Here is a 22,078-nt window from a genome sequence, read left to right as displayed (position 1 = left end):
GACTGAGCACAATGTTATCACATCTGTTTCTTATAAAGAGATTTTCTGAGATGTTTAATTTGATATGCCTAAATAATGGGAAAACTCTATTCGATATCCAGCGTATTTTCACAAATACTTGGAAAATAATGAAGATAACCAGCCCTGCTTTGATTAAGCATATGGCAACTTTTTTAAAAAGCAGAGATTCCAAAAAAGACTAAGTTAACAAAATACCTAAATTAAATACATGCGCAAACACTTCGAGAACTAAATATCTGTATTTTTCTGTTTTATCATAATATAGCTAAAATGTAACATTCATAATACTCTGTTTAATCTTATGTATATGTTTTATAAAACGTTTTTCTAAGTGAGATTTTTGTTTTGACTTGCATTGGTTGTATTGAGGCTTTGCTTAATCTATGCTCTAATTAAAGTATTTTTATAAACATGCAGAAAGAAAAGAAAAATCATTATGAAGATGTTAATATTAGTTCTGTTTTGACTGAACATCAGAGCAAAGAAAAATTCAGAGATTCTAGGAAAGATTTGAAATTTGTTAAAATGAGAAATGCCTTAGGAAGGCATACTTATGGAAACCAGGTAAGACCTTCCCAATTAAAAGCTATCTATATTTTATACTCTTTCCTAATATTGTCATTTATGAAGTTGTTTCTTCTGAACTGTGTGTATATGTGTTGATAAAGCATTTGTATACAGTTTTTGAAACAGTAAAAAAGTGAGTATGTTAAGAAATAGAGCATTCCCAACTTTTGAACATCTTGCTGTGTGTCATTTCTAAGCTGTGTCCCTTTTTCTTCCTCTTACCCATGCTAGGTAACCTCTGTGTTGGAATTTGTTTTAATTATTTTCTTGTTTTTCATTATAGTTTTACTACCTACCAATATGTATTGTCCCTCCCAATAAGTTTGCCTGTTAATGAACTTCTGTAGTTCATGGTATTTGTAATCTTCTGTGACTTGCTTTTTTGCTGGTGCATATATTTCATTGTTTCACTATTATACTTTTTATCCATTTTACTATTGGTAAGTATTTGGGTTTCTTTTTGTTTGTTTTTGATGGATTGTTTGTTTTTTTTTAATTATAAGCATTTCTGTTATGAGCACTATGAATGTTTTCTTATTGATTCTTGGTGCACATGTTCAAGAGTTCCTCTCACCTAGGATATGTGCCTGAGAGAATTCTAGGTCATAAGGACTGTACCTGTTGAACTCTACTAAGTAATGACCCGCTAAGTAATGATCTACTAAGCTTTCCAAAATAGTTTACTAATGTATACCCACTCCAACAGTAGGTGAGGTTTCATATTGTATATAACTATTTTTTAATGTGTTTTAACTCAGACTCTTCTTGAATTTATTTGGATTTAGATGTACATCATTCATGTTGAGATTTGTTTAATTTTGTTCCAAATATATGTAGAAGCAAATTAAGAAAAAAGATGAAGATATTCAAAGAATTTATACGTTGAGGAAAAAACGCAAAAAAGAGAAAGAAAGAGATTCCAGGAAGGACATTGAACATGACAGGAGTACCTTAAGAAAGCACATTTATAGAGATCAGGTAAAGTTTTGTAAGCTAAGCTAAAAAAGAAGTTTTCATTTTCTCTGGTTCTTCCTTAATATCACCTTTACATGTAATCTGATTTTTGTGGTTGCTTGCTGTGTCAAATGTAACCTGTACATCTTATGAAAAGAATTTTCTCATTTTCTTCTGGTATAATATTCATAATTTTAAAATTGGCTTTGGTTCTCAATGAAAGTATTTTTACATGTGTACAGAAAGAATTTGAATTAATAATCAAGATGTACAAATATGTTTTATTTTGCCTGACAAAAAGGAAAAAAAAGGTTCTGGGAAAAGAAGGTAAAACTTTTAAAATGGAAAATACATGGTATGTAATTTGAGTAATACATTCTAAATTTTAGTTTATCTTGTTCATCCCTGGTATAATATAGACCATTATTAATAAGATAACTTGTCTTTTAAAAAATTTTTATTTTATTCATTTATTTGTTTTTGGCTGTGCTGGATCTTTGTTACTGCGTGGGCTCTTCTCTAGTTGCAGCAAGCAAGGACTGTTCCTAGTTGCGATGTGCGGGTTTCTTATTACAGTGGCCTCTCTTGTTGCAGAACATTGGCTCTAGGGTGTGCAGGCGTCAGTTAGTTGTGGCACATGGACTCAGTAGTTGCAGCCCCCGGGCTCTAGACAGGATCAGTATTTGTGGTGCATGGGGCTTACTTACTCTGTGACATGTGGAATCTTCCCAGATCAGAGATAGAATCATTGTCTCCTGCAGGTGGATTCTTTACCACTGAGCTACCAGGGAAGCCCCAATATCTTTTCTTGTAAACAAGATCCTTCTTGAGCTAATTTTTCTAGAGTATAAATTTGTTTTACCATATAAACCATAGCATGTTTACATGTATTCGGAAGGATCTTCAGAAAAATGATAAAGGTAAATAAACAATCGTGTTTTGTGGTTGTGAGTGCTCGGTCGTGTCTGATTCTTTGCAACCCTGTGAAGTGTAGCCTGCCAGGCTCCTCTGTCCATGGTATTCTCCAGGCAAGGATGCTGGAGTGGGTTGCAATTTCCTACTCCAGGAATCAAACCCACATCTCCTGCATTGGCAGGCGGATTCTTTACCACTGTGCCACCTGGGAAGCCCCATTTTTGTGGGAACATGACAACAAAAATAAGAGGTTTCAGAAAAGATTTGGAATAGGTTAAAAGGAAAATGCTTAAGGAAGGAAACATGTAAATATCAGGTAAAACTTTCCAATTAAAACATATTTTTTATTTTTTAGATTTCATTGTGTAATCTTTTTCTAATATGATTGTAAGGATCTTTGCTGTGATTAACACTGCATGAATGTGTTCTGGTGTTACGTTGTCTGTTGTGATACTCAGCATTTGTGTTAACCCTCTGGTACATTGTCTAAAGTACTTCTTATATGTATACAGGAAGAAATGAAGAATTCTGTTTTTGCTGGTCATGTCAGAGAATCAAAAACCAAGGATATCAGGACAGATGTGGATATTGTTGCCTTAAAGAATGCCTTAAAGAAACACATATATAGAGCTCAGGTAGAATTTGACATACAAAAAACGTTGTGTAGTTTTCTTATCATTCTGCAGTATTACCAATATATAGTAATAGTAATTAGAATAAAGTCATTTTATTATATTTAATATGTCTTAACATAATTTTCTTAGTTCATTAATTTTTGTAAACAGTAATTATTGTATTTGGACAATGAGTAAGAAAATGTAAATTGATGAATTCTCTGCTGTTTATAACTCAGTGACGTCATGGATAAATTACGAGTTTTACAACCTCTCTAAATTGTTGGTGTTTCTTGGTTTAGCCTCAGTTTGAAGAAAGTTTTGAGGCACCCTGGGTTTGGGGGAAGGGCTTTTTCAGGGTTCTTGCCCTGCCCCGAGTAATAGGGTATCTCTAATGATCTGGGATCACCATCTCTTCTCCCTGTCTTCAGAGTAAAGGACGTTTTTCCCCCTGCCTTTATTCAGCAGGTTGTTGGTTTTCATCTGTGTCCTGAGGGTAAATAACCTCATTTGCTGCCTTGACCACAGCAGCAACTTTTCTTGCACATTTCGGCCTTCACCACCTGAAAGACTGACTTGAGGTCCATGGAGGAGATCATGCCATTGAGTGCAAACACCCCTCATTTTATTGATTCCCAGGAGTTTTGTTCTCTCACTCTGTCCCACACTTGGCCATTAGCAAGAGGCAACAAATTTAAGCTGAAATTTTCTTACCTACTGTAACGGAGTCCTCCACTTCCTACTCCACTGTCTCAGATAAATCAGTGCTCATGTCCTTGGAGGCTCCTGTCTTTCTCCATATTTCTCTTTAGTTGGTTGCCCTAAGACCTCTGCTGTCAGAAGGGTTCAGGTAAAATTAGGATTTCATAGATTTTTTTCCAGCTTTTTATTGTTTGTAATTTGGGAACACCTCTCCTTCCAGTTTCTATATCCTAAGTGGAAGCCAGATATCTATCAGTGTTTTCATTTGTATTCCTTGTGTTCGTAGCAAGATGGAGCATATTTTATGCCTTCACTTGCCACTTGTATATTTGTTCCTCTGCCAGTTGCTTGTTGGTATTCTTTCCTGTATTTTTTCAATAGGTGGTTTTATACCATTGCTTCTAGAACTCTGGATGTAATCAGGGTGTTAGCTCTTTTCATGTTTGTTGCAAATATTTTTCCAGTATAATTTTTTAAACAATACAAACTTAGAGGTATTTGACAACAATAGAGGAAGATTTTACCTGTGATTACATATAAAACACGACTACATTTTTTTCCTATGTATTTTTTGTACAAAATGCTCTCTCCATTTATATTTCTAATAATTCAGATACTAAGGACAGTGGACCTCTTCGGGTCTTGAAAGTGAATATGACTTTTTTTTAACATAAATTTATTTTAATTGGAGGCTAATTACATTATTGTATTGGTTTTGCCATACATTGACATGAATCTGCCCTGGGTGTACATGTGTTCCCCATCTTGAACCCCCTCCCACCTCCCTCCCCATCCCATCCCTCTGGTTCATCCCAATGCACCAGCCCCAAGCATCCTGTATCATGCATCAAACCTGGACTGGCGATTCGTTTCACATATGATAATATACATGTTTCAATGCCATTCTCCCAAATCATCCCACCCTTACCCTCTCCCACAGAGTCCAAAAGACTGTTCTATACACCTGTGTCTCTCTTGCTGTCTCGTATACAGGGTTATCGTTACCATCTTTCTAAATTCCATATATTTGCGTTAGTATACTGTATTGGTGTTTTTCTTTCTGGCTTACTTCACTCTGTATAATAGGCTCCAGTTTCATCCACCTCATTAGAACTGTTTAAAATACATTCTTTAATGGCTGAGTAATATTCCATTGTGCATATGTACCACAGCTTTCTTATCCATTCGTCTGCAGATGGACATCTAGGTTGCTTCCTTGTCCTGGCTATTATAAACAGTGCTGTGATGAACATTGGGGTACACATGTCTCTTTCAATTCTGGTTTCCTCAGTGTGTCTGCCCAGCGGTGAGATTGCTGGGTGGTATGGCAGTTCTATTTCCAGTTTTTTAAGGAATCTCTACACTTGTCTATAGTGGTTGTACTAGTTTGCATTCCCACCAACAGTGTAAGAGGCTACCCTTTTTCCACACCCTGTCCAGCATTTATTGCTTATAGACTTTTGGATAGCAGCCATTCTGACTGGCATGAAATGGTACCTCATTGTGGTTTTGATTTGCATTTCTCTAATAATGAGTGATGTTGAACATCTCTTCATGTGTTTGTTAGCCATCTGTATGTCTTCTTTGGAGAAGTGTCTGTTTAGTTCTTTGGCCCATTTTTTGATTGGGTTGTTTATTTTTCTGGAATTGAGCTTCAGGAATTGCTTGTATATTTTTGAGATTAATTCTTTGTCAGTTGCTTCATTTGCTATTATTTTCTCTGATTCTGAAGGCTGTCTTCACCCCTTGCTTATGGTTTCCTTTGTTGTGCAGAAGCTTTTAATTTTAATTAGGTCCCATTTGTTTATTTTTGCTTTTATTTCCAGTATTCTGGGAGGTGGGTCATAGAGGATACTGCTGTGATTTATGTCGGAGAGTGTTTTGCCTATGTTTTCCTATAGGAGTTTTATAGTTTCTTATGTTTAGATCTTTAATCCATTTTGAGTTTATTTTTGTGTATGGTGTTAGAAAGTGTTCTAGTTTCATTCTTTTACAAGTGGTTATCCAGTTTTCCCAGCACCAGTTGTTAAAGAGATTGTCTTTTCTCCATTATATATTCTTGTCTCCTTTGTCAAAGATAAGGTGTCCATAGGTGCATGGATTTATCTCTGGGCTTTCTATTTTGTTCCATTGATCTATATTTCTGTCTTTGTGCTAGTGCCATACTGTCTTGATGACTGTGGCTTTGTAGTAGAGCCTGGAGTCAGGCAGGTTGATTCCTCCAGTTCCGTTCTTCTTTCTCAAGATTGCTTTGGCTATTTGAGGTTTTTTGTATTTCCATACAAATTGTGAAATTATTTGTTCTAGCTCTGTGAAAATTACTGTTGGTCGCTGGATAGGGATTGCATTGAATCTGTAGATTGCTTTGGGTAGTGTACTCATTTTCACTATATTGATTCATCCGATCCATGAATACGGTATATTTCTCCGTCTATTTGTGTCCTCTTTGATTTCTTTCACCAGTGTTTTATAGTTTTCTGTATATAGGTCTTTTGTTTCTCTAGGTAGATATATTCCTAAGTATTTTATTCTTTTCGTTGCAATGGTGAATGGAATTGTTTCCTTAATTTCTCTTTCTGTTTTGTCATTGTTAGTGTATAGGAATGCAAGGGATTTCTGTGTGTTGATTTTTATATCCTGCAACTTTACTATATTCATTGATTAACTCTAGTAATTTTTTGGTGGAGTCGTTAGGGTTTTCTGTGTAGAGGATCATGTCATCTGCAAACAAAGAGTTTTACTTCTTTTCCAATCTGAATTCCTTTTATGTCTTTTTCTGCTCTGATTGCTGTGGCCAAAACTTCCAAAACTATGTTGAATAGTAATGGTGAGAGTAGGCACCCTTGTCTTGTTCCTGACTTAAGGGGAAACGCTTTCAATTTTTCACCATTGAGGAAAATGTTTGCTGTGGATTTATGACTTTACCTTTTAAGCTATTTTAATTTAGAAAGGGGGAAAAAAGAAACTGTTCATACTCAAGAGAGTGCCGTGTCCCTAAAATGGTAGAGGGCACTAGTAAACATGAGAATCAGATCAATTCATCTATTAATGTCTTCCCAAATTTGTTTTGTACGTTTGGCCAAGGTTTAAACTTTGTAAGCTGAAGTGTATTTTTCAACCTAAAGATGTTTAATTAACGATTTCTGTTTTGTAGGCTGTAAGATACTGCTGCATTAGACTAGATAAACAACCAGCATACAATGTTGAGGTAAGAGATTTGGAGTAAGATAGTAATGGGGGCAAAAAGATCTTTCTGTTTTATTACTCTTGGTTTTTGTTTGTTTGTTTTGGCTGTGCTGGGTCTTCATCGCTGCACAGGCTTTTCTCCAGTGTTGGTGAGCCAGGGCTCCTCGCTGCAGTGCGCAGCTTGCTCCTTGCTGGGGCTTCTCTTGTTACGGAGCACAGGCTCTAGGGCATGTGGGCTCAGTGGTGGCGGCTCCCAGGCACGGGCTCAGTGGTTGGCAGAACATGGGCCACATATCGCCCGCAGCATGTGGGATCTTCCCGAATATGGAAGATCATTAATGTGTCTCCTGTATTGGCAGGCAGATTCTTTACCTCCGAGCCATCAGGGAATCCCTTATTTTTAGGGTTTTTTTTGGTATAAAGAAATGTGCTATCAGCAAGACAAAGATTCCTATCAGGTTTAAAATGTAGGTTCTCTCGTCAGATGTGAAAAAAAAAATAGTATTCTATCAAAGCGCAAAGAAATATTCTATGCAATAATAAAAATTGATAAGATTTTAAAACTTGTGTGCATCACAGGTGAGTTGTGTATCTCTATTCATACATTTTGTAGCTTTCATAATTACTCCTTAGATTAAAGTTTCAGTATAATATTTATGAGTATATTATTTTCTTTGTAACATTCATCCCTTCAAAATTGATTTCTTTATTCTATTTAGTCTTTCACGGTATTCTTGATTCTCAACTAGTTCAAAGTAGTCATTTTTACTGTTAAAAATATTTTGATCAAGGAGGATGTATTTTGTGGAACTCTTAAGAGTTATGTTAATATGCATCTTTAGACTAATTTTATGCTACAGCAGTTGTTACTTTTTGCAGATATTGATTGTGCTTGATGACATCTTAATATATTCAGTGTATATTAATAGACACAGTTTGCTTATAAGTTTAAAAGAACACCAAAAAGTAATTTTGCATTTAAATTAGAACTGTGTGTATATGCACTAGCATGTGTAAATAGATAGCCAATGGGAATTTGTTGTATGACTCAGGGAACTCAAACTGAAGCTCTGTAATAACCTAGAGGGGTGGAAATGGGCGGGAGGTGGGAGGGAAATTCAAGAGAGAAGGGACATATGTATACATGTGGTTAATTCATGTTGATGTATGACAGAAATCAAACTAGTATTGTAAAGCAATCATCAGTCAATTAAAAATAAATAAATATTTTTTAAAAATAGAACTATGTGTAGTTGTAATTTTAACTGAAGTCTCATTATTAGCCAGACTTTGCAAATGCCTTTTGAAGTTTTCGTTTGAGGTAATATTTCCCTGTACGATTCAAGGTGACAAAGACTAATAAATAGTTCGATTAACAATGTATATGTTTTGTAGTACGGTTTTATTATTGTAAAACACATTCATATAAATCATTCTTTTTGAACCACGTAACAACCTAGTGAAGTAGTGAGACCAGAGATTGTTCATTTTACAGATGAGGCAGTTCAGGCTCCTAACTAATTCAAAATTTCATCTCAGAATTTTCCTCTTCTCTTTTGTGAGTCATAGAATCTTTCCTTTCATAGGTTAAAAATGCTGAATTTCCACGAGGAATATTAAATTTAATTGAAAGCCTCATAGAAGGACAGTTTTATAAAGAAGCAATTGAGGAACTTTCCTCTTTGCAAGCACATTATATCCCTCCTGTTTGCCTTCTCCATGCTCTTCTAGAAAACATTCTACAGGTAAGAGCAGTCTTACATGTTTATATCTTTCAAAGAATTTTAAAATATAAATTTTCTCTTTTTTTTGCATGTTTATATTGTTATTTTCGTATGTTTATATTATTATGTATATATTATTCTCTCTCTTCCATATTTGTTCCCCTCATTTTAATAAGAAATGAGACACCCATTTATTGCTATTTCTTTTCTGTTTTTAAAGTATGTGTTTCTGAGTGTTTTAATATTTTTCTCAGAATTTTTTTCTATGGCAGTGAAGTAACATAAAAATCAAATTGCAGAGATCTAAAAGGTCATTTAGTAAATTACTCAGTACATTGGTAATCATTTTTATTCATAGTGTATGTAGATACTGAATTTACTCTTTAAACTGTGAAAACCAATGAAAATAGCTTTTCAAAGGTAGATTTCCCGTCATATTCTTTATCAAGGTACCAATTTGAAGAAAAAACAGGTTTAATCTGTGTCAGACTAACGTTGGTAATAAGTCAGAATGTTGCATGTAAAGTTTCTTTAGTTTATTTCAAGTCACATTTTGGGACTCAATCTCAGTATAATCATGAGAAGTAAAATGGACATTTCATATAAATTAGTCTCAGTAGCTGAGATTATCTAATATGTAGATACATATTTAGAGTATGCCTCTCTCTCAGTTGCAGTATTCAATTAGCTAAACATCCTGCTCCATCTGTCCTCCTTTGTCCAAACATATTTTTGCCAAGAAAGTTAGATCTGGTTTATTATAGTTTTAAACTAAATTAGCTGGTAAAACTGTACTTTTAGCCATCTTATTTTCTTTCTTTGTTTGTTTTTAAATAACAGGATAACATAGATACTTTTTCTGGTCGATACTTTCATATATTGTCAGCTCTTCTTCACCTTCACCCTCCTTGGAAGTCCCCAGCCATGTCAACGTATTACTTAGAGTTGTTTCAGTGTCCAACTTGTATGAAAGGGACATGGTCTCTAATAGAAGTGCTTATCAGGTAAGGAATTTCACATGTAAGGATGCTCAATTTCATATAGTCATTGTTCTCCTATATATTTTTTAGATACTGATAAAATAAATGTTTCTTTTTAGAAGAAGTTATTTTTGTGTGTGTAATGTTTGCATGTTGTGTTTAACACAAAGGCTAAATTGGTCATGTTTGTCAGTCATTTTAAAATATTGTTTAATATATGAAATGGACTTACAGGAATGCTGAATCATTCTTTGTTTTCCTTTTAACAAAATAAATTTGAACTTTGTTGTAAAAAGTAAGAAAATAAATTTATTGGATATGGACGTTATCAGATTTTGGTCATTATCAGTATAAACATTTGTAACTGTGTACAGTATCTGTTTTAGTGTTTCTCTTATATTTTTTCAGCTAGAAATTTAAATTTTGAAACTGAACTTAATGTTTCCTAAATATGTCATTTTTTTCATGCCTCTGCACATGCTGTCATCTGCCTAAATCCTTCCTTTGTCTTCCATATGTTAATCTTTTCAGAAATCCCTTGTATTTCTCCTGCTTTTTCTCAGACAGAACTAATCGATTTTTTTCATTTTTTTCCGATAGCTCTCTATCTGATAGCTCTCCTTTGTCTGGAAAGTACTTTGTTTTTATCCAAATGTTCGATTTTAGCAGGAGTCCATAGTAAGAGAAAGGTTACTTGACTAGCCAGGCAAAGGCTAGATCGTTGGTTACTTCTTTGAGATCACAAGGATTTACCTACCATCTTGGTTGTATTGTATTTAATGCGAGCTAATTGACTAGCTAGCATGCATTTATTTATTCTTAAAAACAAAATTATGGAGTAGTTACTGGAAGCCAGGCACTGTGCTACGTTTCAAGGGGTAAAAAGATAAAATCGTAATTCCTGCACCTTTTTTCTTAGCATCTGCACTTTTGAAGATACAAGCACAATTCTAACACAGTACTATCTCAGGTGTAGGAAGTGAGGATATATGGTTTACTTATTTGCCATTCTTCCTAATTTTCAAATCTGTTTCTTCCTTCATTGTCATCACCTTCTTTTAAAAGCCTTCTTTGCTTCTTATGTAAACTGTTACACTACTCACCTTGTTGACCTTGATTCTACTTTTTTCCTTTTGTCTTCCTAAGTATTCCAGTATGGTCTTTCCAAAGTGGTCTTATCATTTCCCAGATAAGAATCCTTCATTAAGATATACATCACCTATAGAAAACATTTAAAATTCCTTCACAAAACACATAAGACCCTCCATAATTTAGCCCTATGTGTGTCTTCATTCTTATCTTTTTCCCAAGTGTACCCATTGACTGAACTCTTTTTCTTTTTTAAAAATTTTGTTTATGTCTGTATTTTTGAGTATGCTGGGTCTTTGTTGCTATGTGGGCTTTCTCGAGCTGCAGCAGCAGGGGTGCTCTATATTGTGGTGCCAGGGCTCCTCCTTGTGTGGCTTTTCTTGTTGTGGTGCGTGGACTTTGGGGCACGCAGGCTTCGGTGGTTGTGGCCCCTGGACTCTTCTAAAGCACAGGCTCTGTAGTTTGACTCACATGCTTAGCTGCTCCATGATACGGGGAATCTTCCCAATAAGGGACTGAGCCTGTGTCTCCTGCATTGGCAGGCAGTTCTTTGCCACCATACCACTAGGGAAGCTCCCCTTTTTCATTTTTTAATCCTTTGCTCTTAGATTTTCTCTGCCTTCTATAAACTGCCATTCCTGCCACCCTGTAAAATACCTGAACACTCCCAATTATCCTTTAGAGTGCAAGTCAAATGCCCCTTCCTCTCTCTTACCCTTTGCCTTGAGTTAAGTTTATTTAGATCAGCCTCTGACTTTTTTTTTTCTAATTCTTTATTATAGTAACGCTAGTTTGTAACATTATATAAGTTGCATATGAACATTATATTTCTACTTTTGTGCACCTGCAGTGTGTTCACCAGCAAAAACTGAGTTTTCTTCTGTCACCATACAGTTGATCTTCTCTCCACCCACCCCCAACCCTTTCCCCTATGGTAACTGCTGCTCTGTTTGTGTGCTTGTTTATTTAGATTTGGTCTAATTTCCTCATTTATTTTGGTCATTTGTTTTTTATATTCCACAATCATAGGGTATATCTTTCTCTGACTTGTTTCACTTAATACGTGCAAAGTCTATCCATGTTGTCACAAGTGGCTAGGTTTTTCTATGAGTAGTATTCCATTATGTGTATGTGTGTTAATGTGTGTCATATCGTTATTCATTTGATTGGCTCTTAAGGTTATATCCATATTTTGGCTAGTGTAAAATATTGTTGCAATAAACAAAGGGTTTGTATATCTTTTTGAATTAGTGTTTTCATATTCTTTGGGTAAATGCTCAGAAGTGGGATAGCTGGATCTTAATGGTAGTTGTGAGCTTAAGAAAAAAAAATCTATGTATTATATTGAAGTACATTTGACTTACAGTGTTTCAGGTGCATAGCAAGGTGATTCACTTACACTTGTTGTTGTTCAGTCACCCAGTCATGTCCAACTCTTTGCGACCCCATGGACTGCAGCACACCAACCTTCCCTGTCCTTCACCATCTCCTGGAATTTGCTCAAACTCATGTCCCTTGAGTTGATAATGCCTTCCAACCATCTCATCCTCTGTCGTTCCCTTCTCCTCCTGGCTTCAATCTTTCCCAGCACCAGGGTCTTTTCCAGTGAGTTGGCTCTTCACATCAGGTGGCCAAATTATTGGAGCTTTAGCTTCAACATCAGTCCCGCCAATGAATATTCAGGGTTGATTTCCTTTAGGATTGACTGGTTTGACTTCCTTGCTGTCCAAGGGACTCTCAAGAGTCTTTTCCAACACCACAGTTAAAAAGCATCAATTCTTTGGCACTTAACCTTCTTTACGGTCTAGCTCTAACATCCATACATGGCTGTTGGATAAACATAGCTTTGACCTTATTCTAGCTTTTCATAGCTTTTCTTCCAAGGAGTAGGTGTCTTTTAATTTCATGGCTGCAGTTACCGTACACAGTGATATTGAAGCTCAAGAAAATAAAGTCTGTCACTGTTTCTTTTTCTGTCACTTTTCCCATCTATTTGCCGTGAAGTGATGGGACCAGATACCATGATGTTAGTTTTTGAATGTTGAGTTTTAAGCCAGCTTTGTCACTCTCCTCTGTCACCTTCATCAGGAGGCTCTTTAATTCCTCTTCACTTTCTGCCATAAGGGTGGTGTTACCTGCATATCTGAGGTTATTGATATTTCTCCCAGCAATCTTGATTCCAGCTTGAGCTTCATCTAGCCCGGCGTTTCACATGATGTACTCTGCGTATAAGTTAAATAAATAGGGTGACAGTATGCAGCCTTGACGTACTCCTTTCCCAATTTGGAACCAGTCCATTGTTCCATGTCCAGTTCTAACTGTTGCTTCTTGACCTGCATACAGAGTTCTCAGGAGGTCAGTAAGGTTGTCTGGTATTCCCGTCTCTTTAAGAATTTTCCACAGTTTGTTGTGATCCAGAGTCAAAGGCTTTAGCATAGTCAATGAAGCAGAAATAGATGTTTTTCAGGAATTCCCTTGCTTTTTCCGTCATCCAGCAGATGTTAGCAATTTGATCTCTGGTTCCTCTCCCTTTTTTAAGTCCATGTTGTATATTTGGAAGTTCTCAGTTTATGTACTGCTGAAGCCTACCTTGAAGGATTTTTGAGCATTAACTTGCTAACATATGAAATGAGTGCAGTTGTTTGGTAGTTCAAACATTCTTTGGCATTCCCTGTCTAAAAGAAATTATCCATCCATATACACATACATTATTTTTGAGATTATTTTCCGTTATAGTTTATTATAAGATGTTGACTATAGTTCCCTGGGCTATACAGTAAACCGTTGTTGCTTATTGCATATCTATTTTTTATTAGAAAAATAGTATTCATACTAAGTCAAACAAGTGAAATCAAAATGTCAAATTATTTAGCCAGGCAAAAATTCAGAAGTTTTCTAAAATATATATATTATACATACTTTATATATATATATATATACACACACACACACACAGAGACTTTTCTACTACACTTGATGAAGTCTTGAGAAAGAATGTCAAAAGAGAAGAGACAGAAAAATTGGAAAACATAAACTAAATGAAATGGGAGCATTGGATAGGAAATAGAAGTGAAACAAACTAGATAAAAGTAAGCGATCCTCCTATAACCCAGTTGTTTTTAAACATGGCTGCTCATTAGAAACATATCTGGAGCTCTGGAGAAAAAAGGCAATACCTGAGCATTTGTATTTTTCAAAAAATCCCAAGATTATTCTGATATGGATCTGGATTTTAAAAAGTGATTACAGGTTTTTCTATTAAATGATAGTTTTGGTGATGTAGAATTCTATTATTTTCTGTTGACCAATCATAAATACAGTAGTATTAAGTCAGTGTAATAGTTATGTAATCACAATAGTAAACTATGTTTATCAGTTTTCACAATCAATAGCCAGACAAAAAAATAAAAGATCATTACAGCTGCATGCCATAATAGAAATATGATTAGCCTTGAGGGATCTCCATACTGATTTACATTCCCTCCAACAGTGTATGTAAGCAACTTCTGAATTCCGAAGAGTAGATGCTCAGTGTTTAACATCCCTCTCCTCAGTGCTTATGTCTGGAACATAATAAGTGCTTAATAAAGATTTGAATGAATTAATTGATGCTACAGGAAATGGATTTCAGACAGCTTAAAGGTAGACTTTTTAATAAACAGATACCAGATAAATAATTGGGTCTGTTGGGAGTCTAGCAGAAGGTGCCTAGGAAAGTGGTAGGAATGTAAATGAACTGGATGATATTGGTCTACTTCTGAGTGTATTTTTGAAATATTTCATAATATATGTTTATATATAAAAAAAAGATACTATTGTATCCGTCTCTGGCAGTTTTCAGGTAGAGTTAAATAACTATGGTCAAAGAGGACCTTATAGACCAGATTGGAGTATCAAATGGATTATTAAATTTAATAGCTGTTAAGGGCCCACCTACTCTGTGAGTGTGGTAGTCTAAAGGAGATGGAGAAGATGGAGACAGAGGTACAGAGTTGAAAGTACGTTGTTGATATAATAATGAAGTTGGAAGAAAATTATAATAAATATTGTTGCCTAGACTCTTACTCCTAGAGTTCTGATTTATCTTGCGAAATACTGTAGAACTGTGCTTCCAACTCTGAAGCCACTAGCCATATGTGACTATATTTAAATTTAATTAAGATTAAATAAAATTTCAACACCTCAGTTCTACATAAGCCACATTTCAAGTGTTCATTGGAACATATCCATCATCACAGAAAGTTCTGTTGAGTAGAACTGCTGCAGAAGATGGAAATAAAATAAATACTGAAATTTTAAAACTAAAATAATAGTTCTAAATAACCTTCATTTTACTAAATAATGAATAAGAAAATAATCTTGAATAACAGGAGGATTATGGAGAATATTATAAATTGAGAGTTTAGCTAATTGAGAATGTAGCTGATCGTCTGAATCAATGAATTAATGAAATTCATAGCTCTTTTGTTCTTTTTCAGTGAAATAAAGAATACAAAGGGAGACTACCAGCTGGTTGTTAAACATTACAATCATTGAAAAATAGGGAAATTAGATCTATATTGTTGAAAAATTAACTGTGTGGGATATTTGACAGGGTTTAATCTTTAAAGGAAGAAAATATATTATTAATAAAATTTTGCTGAATTTGCTTTATATTTTGTGGGAGCAAACTTTATTAAAATTTCGATGATTTTCTGAAAAGAGTAATAATTTGCTCACAAATTACTCAGTGAGTTGTTGCATGTTATAGATTGTTGGGTTCATGTTTTCCAGGTCTTGCCTTTTCAATGAAAGTTTTTGTCATCAAATTTCAGAAAATATTATTGGCTCTAAGGTACTCCACCTCACACTGCTTAAATTTTTCTTTAATTTGATTGAAAGTGAAGTCAGACATCTGAGTCAAAAGTAAGTTTTAATCACCAAAAATATATATCTTTTCTATATATTGTTTTATGTGCCATTTTTCTAATTATTTACATGTACACTTCTTAAAAAACCACCTTGTTTTCTAGTTTAAAGTAGATTTATTTTTAAAATATATATCTAGATTCAGTCATTCAGTAGTGGTAAAAGTTCATATTTTATGTTTCCTTAGTTCACATTTTTATTTTTCACTGACTTACACATTTGGGTAGGTAAGATTGTTTTTATTTTTCAGAATTTGTATATTTTTTAATTCTTTAGTAATTGAAAGCCTAAGTAAAAAGCTATACCAGGTTTTAACACTGGCTATAATATCCGTAAGCTTTGCACATGCTCTAAAATCTGCAGTTACATTAATGTGTACTCATTGGAGATTATGTTGAAATGGGGCCATTTTAAAAAATTTTGTCCTGGATTATAACTAGATATTATGATCCTTATATATTATGATTTTTCTATATTCAGAAATTGCTAGAATTTTTTGTTTTATGGCAAGAAATTTTGCCTAATAACTGTGATGATCAATTTAGCAATTCTTATGCCTAGTAACTATAATAGTTAAATTGGCATAAAGATAATGCTTTTCATTTGTCTTTTTATTAGGTTGTATGACTGGTCAGATTCTCAGAATCTGAAAATAACAGGAAAGGCAGTTCTTCTTGAAATCTTTTGGTCGGGAAATGAGACCTCTGGGCTTTTGACCAAACCGGTAAATATGCTTTTGGAGTGGACTATATATTCTCACAAGGAAAAATGCAAGTCTAATGATGTAAGTTGGATTAGTTTACTAATGAATATTGGCCTTTGGAAAAAAGTACTTCTTTGACATATGCATCTTTTTTCTTCCCTTTATATTTTGAGTTACTTGAAAAAAATTAATATGTACCCAAATACATCATTGTTTTCTATTTTGTTTATCTGATTTTAAAGTAAGATTCTTGGTGGCTGGTTTCTTCATTTTTCATTTGGTGGTAGTGCCGTATCCACTTTTGGAGAATTACTTGACTATTACTGCTAAGAAGTCTACAGTTAATTATTCTAGATTTTATATTTTTGGATGTTTCAATTTTTAAGGAACTTTTGATTTTAAAAATTGAGCGAATCCATACAACTTTTTGGTGAGCTACTAATAAAAGTTCTACTTGTTTTTAAAACTACCTTTCTGGATATTGAGTTATTTCCTGAACCATTTCTTCATAAGTAGGTTTTGTTTATCATTTGAAATTTAGCAAAAGTAATTTTAGTACATTTATCTGAAGGGTAACTGGGAAAATTAAATGCAGAAAATATGTAAAGTGCATAGCAACATACTGCTCCATGTTATAGGTGCATAGTGTCAGTCATTTTTCTTTTCAAAATGATATTTTGGGGACTTCACTGTAAACTTTTTTGTATTATATCATTAATTTCAGTTCATTTTTAAAAACCCCTTTCTTTTACTTTCTCTTCTGTCTTGTTGAATGTTTGAATCTTATTTTTTTTAGTCTTTATTTCTAATATGTGTACTTAATATAAATGTCCTTTTGAGTACAACTTGAGATTCCTCCTTGAAGTTTTGATCCTTTAATGTAGGGTGCTCTTACTGATTTTTTCAAAGTGTTTTTTATTGTTAATTATGAATTCCTCTTTGATCCAAGAAATATTTTAAAAGAGTGTTTTAAAACTTCTAAATGGATGGCTTTTTGTTGTTAGTGGATTTTGTCTGTGCTTTTGTTATTAATATCGAATAGTGACTTATAGCTTAAAAGTGAGCTGTATATGATTTCTGCTTTCTGAAAATAACTCTTTTTGACCTCATATAGGATTAGAGGCCAAAATGTGTTTTCTCTGTTATTCCACATTTTTCTCTAACACCTATTAGCTCAAGCTTAAATGTTTTAATCAACTCTTAAGACTCCCTTGGGAATTTGTTCTTTTTTATTCTTTTTTAACAGTTCATGCTTTATATATAGATATGCCTTCTTGTTACTCATGACTGATATATAATCATAACTGATAGGTAGTATTTTCTTTGGGGATAGTAAATCTAGTAGATGGAGTGGAGATCTCTGGTGTTGCAGTTCAGTTTAGTTCAGTTGCTCAGTCGTGTCCAACTCCTTGCAACCCCATGGACTGCAGCACGCCAGGCCTCCCTGTCCATCACCAACTCCTGGAGTTTACCCAAACTCATGTCCATCACGTTGGTGATGCCATCCAACCATCTACCCAAACTCATGTCCATCACGTTGGTGATGCCATCCAACCATCTACCCAAACTCATGTCCATCACGTTGGTGATGCCATCCAACCTTCTCATCCTCTGTCATCTATCCCCTTCTCCTCCCGCCTTCAGTCTCTCCCAGCGTCAGGGTCTTTTCCAGTGAGTTTGTTCTCCGCATCAGGTGGCGAAAGTATTGGAGTTTCATTTTTATCATCAGTCCTTCCAATGAATATTCAGGACTGATTTCCTTTAGGATGGGCTGGTTGGATCTCCTTGCAGTCCTAGGGACCCTCAAGAGTCTTCTCCAACTCCACAGTTCAAAAGCATCAATTCTTCTGCACTCAGCTTTCTTTATATTTCAACTCTCACATTCCTACGTGACTACTGGAAAAACCATAGCTTTGAGTAGGTGGACCTTCGTTGGTAATGTAATATCTCTCCTTTTTAATATGCTGTCTAGGTTGGTCATGGCTTTTCTTCCAAGGAGCAAATGTCTTTTAATTTCATGGCTGCAGTCACCATCTTCAGTGATTTTGGAGCCCCCCAAAATAAAGTGTGTCACTGTTTTTGTTGTTTCCCCATCTATTTGCCATGAAATGATGGGACCGGATGCCATGATCTTAGTTTTCTGAGTGTTGAGTTTTAAGCCAGCTTTGTCACTCTCCTCTTTCACCTTCATCAAGAGACTCTTTAGTTTTCTTCTCTTTCGGCTATAAGGGTGGTATCATCTGCATATCTGAGGTTATTGATATTTCTCGGGGCAGTCTTGATTCCATCTTGTGTTTCATCCAGCCCAGCATTTCTCATGATGTACTCTGCATATGAGTTAAATTATCAGGGTGACAATATACAGCCTTGACGTACTCCTTTCCCGATTTGGAACTAGTCCATTGTTCCATGTCCAGTTCTAACTGTTGCTTCTTGACCTGCATACAGATTTCTCAGGAGGCAGGTCAGGTGGTCTGGTATTCCAGTCTCTTTGAGAATTTTCCACAGTTTGTTGTGATCCACACAGTCAAAGGCTTTGCAGCCATAAAGTCTCTTCTAGCTGAAGGAAAATTCATTTGTATTTCCTCTTCTAATTAATTTCCTCTGATCCATTTTCTCTGTTTTGCTTTTTAAGTTCCAACTGAACTTACGTAACACCTCCTCTTTGTATCCTCTGTGTTTTTACCCTCTTGTGTTTATTTTCCATTTTTTTCTACACTCAGTCCATTCTGGATAGCGTTTTCATCCAATTTCTAGTTCACTAGTCTCAACTATGTCTAACATGATAAACATGGCAATTGCATTTTAATTTTTGTACTTTTTCCAATTTTAGACTTTTTAACTTCCAAATTACTATGGTATATTTTTATGATTTCTGGTTCCCTACAAAGTTTTCAAGGCTTTCTTTTTTCTTTGAACATGGTGATAATAGTTATTTTACAGTCTATGTCTGATTATTCCATATTCGACGTTTTTGTGAGTCTGTTTCTATTTCTTTCTTCTGCTGTTTTCTGTTACATTCTCTTGCCATCTAGGTATGCTTGACTGTATGCTGTAAATGGCATTGAAAAAGTTATCTTGTAGAAACAGTTCATGGCAAAGACACTGGCTGTTTTCTTGTAGGGAGAATTTTTGTTGCTGGGTTCAAGTGTTCCTAAATAGTCCAGGTGAAGCACAAGGCTACAGATAATGGTAGTTTTGCTTCTGCTTCGTGCTTGCTTTGAGATTGAAACCCTGCAGGGTGCCAGCGTATTGGACATTAGGCCTTGGGGTATAACTTTTATATTCTCTTCTCCTCTAGGCTCCAAAAATCACACTTCTGTGTGTCAGCTTTTTCTCTGGGGTCAGCAGATGTCCTTAGGGCAAAGTCAGCTAGCTTTGAATGCTTCACTTGGTTTTTACCTTCTCCTGGATCTTGGCTGAGCAGTTTCTCTTAACTTTACAGAAGATGTCTTACATATTTTATTCAACATTTTAAGTTTTCTTCTGTAAGACAGTTTATCTGAATTACCTGAGGCCTCCATTATCAGAAACAGAAGCCCTTATTGATTTTTAAAGATTCTATTTAGGGAGTGTCTGAGGCATTCTTTAAAGAAAAAATTTTTTTCAGAGTTTTTTGTTTTCTTTTTTTAATTTGAATTAAAAAGGGAGGATTGTTTCTGGGTGTAACTACACTTCTAAGCTAAAAATGATAAAATCCTGATTAATTATCATACCCTTTTTTCCTACTGTTCAGACAATAGAATCATTAAGTATAGAAAATATTTTCTTATTTATGCAGAAGTGCATAAATAAAAGAACATTTTTTTTATCCATTTGATTATATAAATGAAATTTTCGTTTATAATTGAAAACAATAATAAAAGTGATGTTTCCACAATTTTACTAAATTGCCAAAGGACTCTCACAGTTAAGAATTTACTCAGCAGATACTAATGTAAATAGTAACGAATTCATACATACTTAACCTGAAGATTTTTGTTCAGATTTATAAGTAAATTAAGCATATTTGTGAAGCAGTGTACAAGAGTACAAGAAATTGTAACATCAGTTGTAGAATGAAAACTGATTTTGAGCTTTGCAAATTAATATTTAACATTTGTATTGCTTAACTTCATATAAGCTGTTTTTTTTTATTGTGGTACTTTATGTGTTAGAATTCATCATTGTACTTAATTAAATCTTTTTGGCAGTTTCCAATTTCACAAATTCCATGCATGTTCACAGACATCATTTTCTGTACTGTAAAGCATTTGTATCTTGATTTGCTTAGTTGAAGCATTCAATTTAAGTCATTAGCTAAACAGAAGTCCTCAGTTTATGCTAATATTGTTTTGTCATAATGTCAATCAGAAAGTATTGCAGAGTGACACAATGGCAATGAATTTCATTGTCATAATCTCAGAAAGCTTGGGCTTTCCTTGGCAGAGCAGAGGTGGGATATGTCAAGGTTATAGTGGAGGTACACATTTTACTAAGCTTAGTGGTTAGTCCTGCTTTTCTTTGTGATGTCCTTAAATGCTATTTAATTATAACCCTATAGTTATTGGTAGAAATGGAAACTCAGTCAGTCAGTCAGTTCAGTCGCTCAGTTGTGTCCAACTCTTTGTGACCCCATGAATACGCCACGCCTCCCTGTCCATAACCAACTCCCGGAGTTCACTCAAACTCATGTCCATCGAGTCGGTGATGCCATCCAGCCATCTCATTCTCTGTCGTCCCCTTTTCCTCCTGCCCGCAATCCCTCCCAGTATCAATCTTTTCCAGTGAGTCAACTCGTCGCACGAGGTGGCCAAAGTATTGGAGTTTCAGCTTTAGCATCAGTCCTTCCAATGAACACCCAGGATTGATCTCCTTTACAATGGACTGGTTGGATCTCCAAATGGAAACTAGTTTGTATTTAAAGATAAAGAAATTGAGGTTGAAGAGTATAAGTAACTTATTCAAGATGTCACAGCTTCTTAGGGCAAAACCTTGATTAGTGGCCAACACACTTTCTCTCATTTCCCATGCCACTGTTCAAAATAGGAAGAGGCACAGTATGTAGTTAATGTTTGCTCTTTCTGCCAGAGGTACTAGAGGAGCAGTTTGTCATCTGTTGCGGTGGGATATTGTACAACGCCTTAATCTGGGGGTCAGAAGGCCAACATTCAGAGTTGTTCTGCATTTTATACACTGGTCAATTTTTGGACGATTGCCAAGTTTATAACCTGGAGATTACTTGTACTGGTAGATAATAGAGAACTGGATTGTCAGAATGTCTTCTAAAAGACTTGAACATATTAGAAGGGAGCAAGGTAAATATGTCACGTGTAAATTAAACCTTTCATTTCTTTAATTTTTAGGTTATTTGTGCTCTACTCTTTCAGCTTTAATAAACATTTCAGTATTCCAAGAAAGCTTTTCTCTTTTTATGATTTTTTTTTTTTTTTGGCCATTTTCCCTCTAACCTACTTCCAAAGCGTATGTATTCTCTGTGCTAGAAATGGCATTGTTAGGTTACAGTGAGTATAATCCATAGCACAGTGTCTTGGTCCTATGGTTATAGTGAGTGTCATGGTTAAGAAAACAGTGTAAAAGGATCCAAGAACCTGATTTGAAAGTATATTTTTCTATAAAAATTTTCTGTGATGGATATGTGATACCCATTTTAGCCATTGATACACAAATAGAATAACTTTGGCAGGAATTTTTCCTACCATGGTAAAGGAAGCA

The 22,078-nt window shown here is 34.9% G+C and overlaps 1 protein-coding gene across 5 annotated transcripts in view; it reads left to right on the top strand.

Moving 5' to 3' along the window:
- SLF1 (SMC5/6 complex localization factor 1) overlaps positions 1 to 22,078 on the top strand; it is a 107,951-nt gene that overhangs the window by 27,394 nt on the left and 58,479 nt on the right. For 4 of the 5 annotated variants that reach the window (XM_088838461.1, XM_088838462.1, XM_088838460.1 and 1 more), the window contains exons 7-14: positions 439 to 585; positions 1,426 to 1,566; positions 2,970 to 3,092; positions 6,928 to 6,981; positions 8,546 to 8,704; positions 9,524 to 9,687; positions 15,526 to 15,657; positions 16,279 to 16,444. In XM_088838461.1, the coding sequence (XP_088694587.1) occupies positions 439 to 585; positions 1,426 to 1,566; positions 2,970 to 3,092; positions 6,928 to 6,981; positions 8,546 to 8,704; positions 9,524 to 9,687; positions 15,526 to 15,657; positions 16,279 to 16,444 (1,086 nt within the window). The remainder of the gene's footprint in view (positions 1 to 438; positions 586 to 1,425; positions 1,567 to 2,969; positions 3,093 to 6,927; positions 6,982 to 8,545; positions 8,705 to 9,523; positions 9,688 to 15,525; positions 15,658 to 16,278; positions 16,445 to 22,078) is intronic. The other variant, XM_088838463.1, reaches the window with a different exon arrangement.

Source organism: Moschus berezovskii, chromosome 8 (assembly GCF_049115385.1).
Source record: "Moschus berezovskii isolate FMDL1 chromosome 8, NW_MosBer_1.0, whole genome shotgun sequence".
Lineage (NCBI taxonomy): Eukaryota > Metazoa > Chordata > Mammalia > Artiodactyla > Moschidae > Moschus > Moschus berezovskii.
This window is presented reverse-complemented; position numbering and strand designations above follow the sequence as displayed.